This window comes from Silurus aristotelis, assembly GCF_946808225.1.
Source record: "Silurus aristotelis genome assembly, chromosome: 20".
Taxonomy (NCBI): Eukaryota; Metazoa; Chordata; class Actinopteri; order Siluriformes; family Siluridae; genus Silurus; species Silurus aristotelis.
In genome coordinates this window covers 14770894-14779483 of record NC_139593.1, presented here as the reverse complement: position 1 = coordinate 14779483, position 8590 = coordinate 14770894, and the positions used below count along the sequence as shown (strand labels likewise).

The 8590-nt window shown below is 32.7% G+C and overlaps 1 protein-coding gene across 1 annotated transcript; it reads left to right on the top strand.

The window, feature by feature from the left end:
• Window positions 1-316: 316 nt before the first annotated feature.
• On the top strand, window positions 317-7601 carry LOC310715768 (interleukin-13 receptor subunit alpha-1-like). The gene is made up of 10 exons (XM_083522454.1): window positions 317-620; window positions 720-754; window positions 844-877; window positions 2689-2791; window positions 2905-3083; window positions 4995-5128; window positions 5207-5348; window positions 5449-5557; window positions 6540-6621; window positions 6713-7601. The coding sequence occupies exons 1-10, from the start codon at window positions 509-511 to the stop codon at window positions 6764-6766; spliced, it is 984 nt and encodes a 327-aa protein (XP_083378580.1). The 5' UTR covers window positions 317-508; the 3' UTR covers window positions 6767-7601.
• The last annotated feature ends 989 nt before the right edge of the window (window positions 7602-8590 follow it).

The window sequence follows — 8590 nt, the reverse complement described above, 5'->3', positions numbered from 1 at the left end:
ATATAACGCGTTACTGTCCATAAAAAGTAACTAAGTAACGTAATTAGTTACTTTTTTGGGGAATAACTCAATATTGTAATGCGTTACTTTTAAAATTAACGTTGCCCAACACTCCTTGTTTTGATATTGCGACTAGAAAACATCAATCTAAGTGGAGCTATAGGTTTGTTCGCAAAGTGTTCTTTATAATTGGTTTGTAAAATGTATTCTGTTTGGACATGTGTATGTTATTAACACATTTTTACACTATCACTTTAAGAGGAGGCTGACAAGTATGGTGAAAAACCCCCCTCCATTCACTGTTGTCACTTCCTCAATATGCTTTCCAGTAAACTTCAGCCGATTTCCCTTCCCTTGTGTAACTTATCGTTTCAGAAGAAAGTCTACTGTGTAACTTCACATGAAATGACCTCAAGCACAGTTTTAATTTGATACTTTAACATTTCTCAATATTTTTTAGGATTTTTTAGCTTTTTCTATACCACAACTTACACATACAATATACTGTATGAACTACTGGCGACTTGGCAACGTGGTAATCAAAGCTTTCTCAGGCCGTAGTTGTAATATGAGGCTGTACGGATTGCTATTGACTTTCTTGGTTCTGGCAGATGATAACTGTAAGTAAGCATTTCCATTAAGTAATTGATAAAGATGTGAAAAAGTTTGCTGGTATCTTGATGTCTATTTTTGTAACATGATTAATTTTTATAATTTAGATGGAAACACTGATATTTGCGACCACTGTTCTCAGGTACTGCACTCCACTGTTGTTATCTAGTAATTTTATAGTAGACAAAACAATATAATTATATAAATGTGTATTTCTGCTCTTGTTTGCAGCATTTGCCAAACGATGGGAATCACTCAAATTCAAGTAATATTTCTTTAACTTAATTTCTGACTTGTATTTACTGCGTATCACAGTTAAAAGCAGACACTTTGAAGAAATGAACAAGTCTACAGTAGATTTAGACAGTCAGTTTGTTTATGGTCTTGGGGACACTTAATAGACTGCCCTATTACACAATAGTCAGGATTCTGAATGAATTACTTATGGCTACTTAAGGCAACATTTAATAACTTTTAATGTAGAAATGCTTTGTATTGTGTCTGATGGTTTAAGTTTACATTTCTTGCCTGATAATAATGAGTTGGCTTCATTTTGCATTAGTTATTTAATGATCTATTCTGATTAATTAACCAATTTGATATAGTTGGGGAAATTTGAGTCTTGAGCTCTACTCTGCCTTTGTTTTGAGTTCTTTGAATAGAATTATGTGTTAGGCTTTTTTATTTTCTGTTGACGGGCAAACATTTTAAAATATAATTTATGCAAAAATATATACACACACACACACACACACATATATATATATATATATATATATATATATATATATATATATATATATATATATATATATATATATATATATATACTAGCGGAAAGTACCCGTGCTTCGCTACGGAAGGCAGAACGATAAGCAATATGGCAATAAGCAGTAAGCACTGAGCAGGACTGGATGATCAGAGATCAGAACGTAACGTCAACAAATAATGTACTACCCCTTTGTAGTACAGATACAGGGCAAACTACTTTGAAATTAATTTTTATCGTGCATCTAACATCTAACAGAGTTTACAATGCGTGAGAAATCGCGTTTTTCGCGAGTTAGCCGCGATCCAGGGCGAATTTTTCAAAACCCTTTTTTAGTGAGCACCTAAGACCCAAGAGGAATATTTTCCAAATTTCATTGCAATCCGTTAAGTGATTTTTGAGATATCATGATGAGTGAGTGAGTCAGTCAGTGGTATTTGAGCTTTATATATATATATATATATATATATATATATATATATATATATATATATATATATATATATATATATATATATATATATATATATATATATAAAACTATTTAAAATAATACAGAACATCTATGAATCTAAAAATAATCTTTGTACACGGAAACTCATTTCATAAAGACATTGGTTATTGGTTGAAAGGTGGCTGTAGATGTGAAAATGCAATTTCTGTAAAAGGTGGTATAAGTGTTTAAAAAATATATAATTTGTCCTCTTGCTGGGTTTTGATGCAGCAGAAATGTAATGTTACAAGCTGAAACATCAAGTTTATAGTGGTCAATCAGAAAAAAATAATTCTCTTGACAGAGGCACATTGTCATTTTTTTAAATATAAAAACCCATGACTATAGTGTTGCAGCAAAGTGTTGTATAATAATCATACCTGAGCTAGCTGTTCTTGCAAAACAAGCAACTATAAAACACAAATATTTTTTACATATAATATTAAGTGTCTCTTGCAAATAAATTGTTTTCTGAACGTAATGTATTTAAGCAGATCAGAAACAGGAAGTGCAATTTTACAAAATGGTGCACACTTACAAACTATTGTAATTTTTGTCATTAATATTTAGAATTGCTAATGTGGTTAATGTATGTAAATAAATAGAACAGGGTAATTTTAAAGCATTATACAAGCAAAGGAACAAATGCTGAATAGGGATGAAGGCTTTCTAGACCCACTAAATTTGTCTATTAATTTTCAGTTTCCTTTTTAGTCTGTGGCTACTGTATATTCTAGAAGTTACCAAGCAGCTATGATGCTGTTCCTGTGAGTGTCAATGTTAATTCCTACTTTAATTTCTGACTTCATTGCAGGTTTACTTGCACCCCAATGTTTCATTTATAATGTAAAAGTATTAAGTTGTTCCTGGAGCACAGATTCACTTCCTGGGGATGCACACTATTCTGCTTCATATCAGTAAGTTTTGGTAATTTGAATTGTTGAGTTTTTATGGAGATTTTTATTTAGTTTATTTAATTGTAAAAAAAAATAATTGCCATGTTAAAAAGTGTGTCTCTTTTCCTCATCAGATTTGGCTCAGATTTAAATAGCCACCCTTTAAATTGTACCTTAGATGGTTCAAAGAAATTGGTTGAATGCCAAAGCCAAATTATAAAATCATCAAATGACGTGGCTGTAAATTGCAGTATTTCCATGAATGGTAACTTGGACACTGTATGCAAATGTTATAATGACATTGGAGTAATTGGTAAGAAATCACATTCACAACACCAATAGAAGCTCAAGTTTTAAAGCAAATTTGTTTTTATACTTAAAATTGTTATATACAGTGGGTACGGAAAGTATTCAGACCCACTTAAATTTTTCACTCTTTGTTATATTGCAGCCATTTGCTAAAATCATTTAAGTTCATTCTTCTTCCTCATGAATGTACAAACAGCTCCCCATACTGACAGAAAAACACAGAATTGTTGACCTTTTTGCAGATTTATTAAAAAAGAAAAACTGAAATATCACATGGTCCTAAGTATTCAGACCCTTTGCTGTGACACTCATATATTTAACTCAGGTGCTCTCCATTTCTTCTGATCATCCTTGAGATGGTTCTACACCTTCATTTGAGTCCAGAAATTTTTGATTATACTGATTGGACTTGATTGGGAAAGCCACACACCTGTTTATATAAGACCTTACAGATCACAATGCATGTCAGAGCAAATGAGAATCATTAAGGTCAAAGGAACTGCCTGAAGAGCTCAAAAACAGAATTGTGGCAAGGCACAGATCTGGCCAAGGTTCCAAAAAAATTTCTGCTGCACTTAAGGTTCCTAAGAGCACAGTGGCCTCCATAATCTTTAAATGGAAGACGTTTGGGACGACCAGAACCATTCCTAGAGCTGGCCGACCGGCCAAACTGAGCTATCGGGGGAGAAGAGCCTTGGTGAGAGAGGTAAAGAAGAACCCGAAGATCACTGTGGCTGAGCTCCAGAGATGCAGTCGGGAGATGGGAGAAAGTTGTAGAAAGTCAACCATCACTGCAGCCCTTCACCAGTGGGGCTTTATAGCAGAGTGGCCCGATGGAAGCCTCGCCTCAGTGCAGGACACATGAAAACCCGCATGGAGTTCTCCAAGATGGTGAGAAATAAGATTCTCTGGTCTGATGAGACCAAGATAGAACTTTTTGGCCTTAATTCTAAGCGGTATGTGTGGAGAAAACCAGGCACTGCTCATCACCTGTTCAGTACAGTCTCAACAGTGAAGCATGGTGGTGGCAGCATCATGCTGTGGGGGTGTTTTTCAGCTGCAGGGACAGGACGACTGGTTGCAATCAAGGGAAAGATGAATGCGGCCAAGCACAGGGATATCCTGGACGAAAACCTTCTCCAGAGTGCTTTGGACCTCAGACTGGGCCGAAGGTTTACCTTCCAACAAGACAATGACCCTAAGCACACAGCTAAAATAACGAAGGAGTGGCTTCACAACAACTCTGTGACTGTTCTTGAATGGCCCAGCCAGAGCAATGACTTAAACCCAATTGAGCATCTCTGGAGAGACCTAAAAATAGCTGTCCGCCAACGTTTACCGTCCAACCTGACAGAACTGGAGAGGATCTGCAAGGAGGAATGGCAGAGGATCCCCAAATCCAGGTGTGAAAGACTTGTTGCATCTTTCCCAAAAAGACTCCTGGCTGTATTAGATCAAAAGGGGGCTTCTACTAAATACTGAGCAAAGGGTCTGAATACTTAGGACCATGTGATATTTCAGTTTTTCTTTTTGAATAAATCTGCAACAGTGTCAACAATTCTGTGTTTTTCTGCCAATATAGGGTGCTATGTGTACATTCATGAGGAAAAGAAATGAACTTAAATGATTTTAGCAAATGGCTGCAAAATAAAAAAGAGTGAAAAATTTAAGGGGGTCTGAATACTTTCCGTACCCACTGTATATATATATATATATATATATATATATATATATATATATATATATATATATATATATATATATATATATATATATATATATATATATATATATACACGTGTGTGCATATATAAAAAAAAAAATATATATATATATATATATATATATATATATATATATATATATATATATATATATATATATATATTTTTTTTTTTTTTTTTTTTAATTCCAGAAAAGCTTGATCCTCCACGCAATATTACAGCTTTGGTTCATTCAGAAACTTTAGAAATACAGTGGGTGCGGCCAGAAAGTTGTTGTTCTCATAGAGACACATGTTTTATTTATGAGTTAAAGATCAATAATGAGGTAAGAATAGGTACAAATTTTGTAATTCCAGGTTGTATATTTTCTTCAGTGTTTCTAACATGTTTTTAACTGTCCTAGACAAAAAACCTGAAAAATGATTTGGTATATAAATATGCAAACATTAAACCAACAAGTCGCTACACTATTCAAATCAGGACCAAACATGATGATATTTGTCTCAGTGATAATGATATTTGGAGTGACTGGAGCAAACCTGTGGGTAAGTTATTTAAAATAAATCTTTGGCCTCATGGTTTTAAGTGTAATGTTATAATGATGTCATTATGTCTCTATAATAATGTGTGTGCTCTTTGAAACAGTGATTGACCCGGAGATCTCCAACACTTTAAATGCAAGTGTGATAATATGCATTGCTTTTGTTCTTCCGATGATTCTTTTGGCTATTATTTTAGTCTGCAAGCTCCAAAGGTAAACTTTCTTTGGATTACATGTTATCCTAATTAGATAAACTAATGTAAGACAAGTTAACCTTGACTTGATCAATTTCTAAACATGATTTACATGGATTTACAGCAGTCATTTTGCAGTCATCTTTATCCAGAGAAATTTACAGAAGTGATTTGGAGAAAGACTTGTGAACAATGCTATTATATATTATTGCCAACACAAACCTCAGTCATCAGTTTGTACAAGTAAAACTAAAGATTCAATTATAACTAAAGAAATGTACCAAATAAACAAGAGACAATAAAGCGTATTTGCTATAACTGTTAACACATGTATCAGCTGTTGGAACATTAATGCTTTCTTAATATAACCCTAATTTATTAAATATGTTTATCGCCATGTAAGTGAGTCAGAAGAACTGAGTCAGAAATAACTGACCTGAAATAATCACTTCTGCTACCTAAACTTTCCCTTGGTGCTCTCAGCTATCTGTTCACATATAAAAAGAGCTTGCGTTGGTGTCACAACATACAAACCAGGCTGATTTAAAAATATATGTTTTGCATGTCATGGGTGATCAACTCATGCACACTTCTGCACACAAACCTTTTCAAAAAAACATTGATAAACAAGGCCCTCTGTTTATACCATAGATGATATCCATGTTGTTATTGCACTTAAGTTGCTTACAATATTGTATAAGTTGTAGTATAAATAAATTAACTTTAGAAATTTAAAAACCTTTCTTTTTTTTTTTTTTGCATTATAAGTTAAATAAGCTTATAAAGAATTATATAGACTATATAGAAAAATTATAATAATTTTTAGTGAGACACTTTTTTACAGTTATCTCATTCGTACAACTGAGCAGTTGAGGGTCAAGGGCCTTGTTCAAAAGACCAGCAGTGGCAGCAGGATTTGAACTAATGGCTTTGTGGATGTACAGTATGTTTTTCAACAAGTGTTGTGTGTTTTTTCAATTTTACATCGTTTACCTCTTCAGGTTAACTGAGAAGCTATTTCCCTCCATTCCAAACCCATCTAAGAAAGTGCAAAACTTTCTTGAGAAAGATTATTTTGATCAGGTAAATTAATTACCTTTCATCAGTGTGTGCTGATGGCCATATAGTACAAGCTGCAATAAAAAAAACGTGTTTCTCTTTTAATTTGTCCTAGGTTACACCAAAACAATTTGAAGAAACGGCTGAAATTCTTGAGGTGTCAGGATGAAGAACTATTTTGTACCAACAAATTTTAAAGCAGCATTAAGACATAGCTACCAGTTAGATCAAACTGATCAAACAAAGATCAAACAAAGCTACCAGTTAGATCAAACTGATCAAACAAAGATCAAACAAAGCTACCAGTTAGATCAAACTGATCAAACAAAGATCAAACAAAGCTACCAGTTAGATCAAACTGTTTATTTTTGGCGCTACACAAAAGGATGGAATTGTGATAAACACAGTGTGGTGATGTTGTATAAAAGCCACTATACTAGAGAGCTTTTCTGAGTGGATGAGAACTTAAAACAGGAAAGCTGTGCAAAAAGATGTGGTTCTAAATGAGTAAACAATATCTATCACCTTGTGTGTCATTTCATTCCCCACAAAACCTGAAGAGCATCAGTATTGTATCATTGAGATGCACAATGCTCCATGTTTTTAGTTTAGTTTTAAAAGACACTCAAGACATTACATATATGGTCCCATGCATGCTTAGGTCTTTGTAAATACTGTAATATACTAACACACTGTGTTTATAGCCTGCAATTAAAGTAATATGATGGAAATGTAAAACAGTACATGCATAATAAAGAAATGTAACATATAAGTTTATATAGTTTGTTTGAATAAGAATGTATAAATTTGCATTGATTGCATCATCTCCTAATACTGTAACAAATTTCAGTGAAGCCATTAGCACATGCACATCCTTCCCTTAAAGGCATTAGAGCATTTCATGTGGGTACTTTCCATCTTGTTTATATGTACTCCAGCGTTGTATGATCTACTGTATGCTTCATATTTCAGATGATCTAAAATAAAAAATATTTTTCGAAATACATTTAGAGCTGGTTACTGTAATGGTTATGTAAGTGAATATAGTAGTGCTTTTTTTATTATACCTTTTTTGTGATTATGTGCATAATGAATAGAGTTTCTGTGTTTACAAGTGATGTAAGTTGAGGGCACCCACCCATACTGTATATTTTGTGTTCATTCTTTTATATATTTTATGTCATTCAGTGACATGGAAGCTGAGAAAGTGAGCCATTTTTCTACTGCTGCATACGTTGATCAAATCTTTGAATAAGATAACGTGGATATCTATTTATTGTTGGATTTATGAATATATGAAACAAAGAATTTATTAAAGAAACTGAATAATAGAGTTTGGTGTATTCAGTGAGAAATAAAAAAAAACGGCTGTAGCTTTTCCATTGTGATTTTAATAGAAAACATGAAATAAAACCCTTAAGAAGAGGAAATAAATGATGATGCACAGTTAACAGGAAGTGACCACTGAGTTGCCTCAGAGCTATAAATATGATTTTGTGTGTGTGTGGCTCTTAGTCATAATAATCAGATTAGCAATACTAAGATACGGAAATATATACACATTTACAAATGTTCTTAAGTATGCATGTATATATATATATATATATATATATATATATATATATATATATATATATATATATATATATATATATACACATGCATACAATAATATAATCAATAAGCATATGGGTTTATAGCATGATGAATACAATTCAAATCAATTAAACTGTTTGTATCTATTTATAATTATATAATCTTTTAAAAAAGAAAAATGCATAAAAAATTCTAGCTTGTAAAAAAATAAACAAAATTAAACCAATGAGATATTAGTAAGATTAAGATTGCAAATTGCATCCTGCACCTTGTGGTCAATAATATAATTACCAAAAAAACAAAAAAAAACCAGTTTTGTTTGATTGAAATGGGCCTATGGTTTTTTTTTCTCTTAATTTTTTTCTCTCGCTATCTTCTCAACTTATTCTCACTACTC

Excerpts from the sequence above, each read along its gene's own strand:
- LOC310715768 (XM_083522454.1), top strand. The coding sequence starts at position 509 with ATGAACTACTGGCGACTTGGCAACGTGGTAATCAAAGCTTTCTCAGGC. Across the intron at positions 755-843 it reads TTTGCGACCACTGTTCTCAG|CATTTGCCAAACGATGGGAA; the intron begins GTACTGCACTCC and ends TCTTGTTTGCAG. Across the intron at positions 5,129-5,206 it reads AGTTAAAGATCAATAATGAG|ACAAAAAACCTGAAAAATGA; the intron begins GTAAGAATAGGT and ends TAACTGTCCTAG.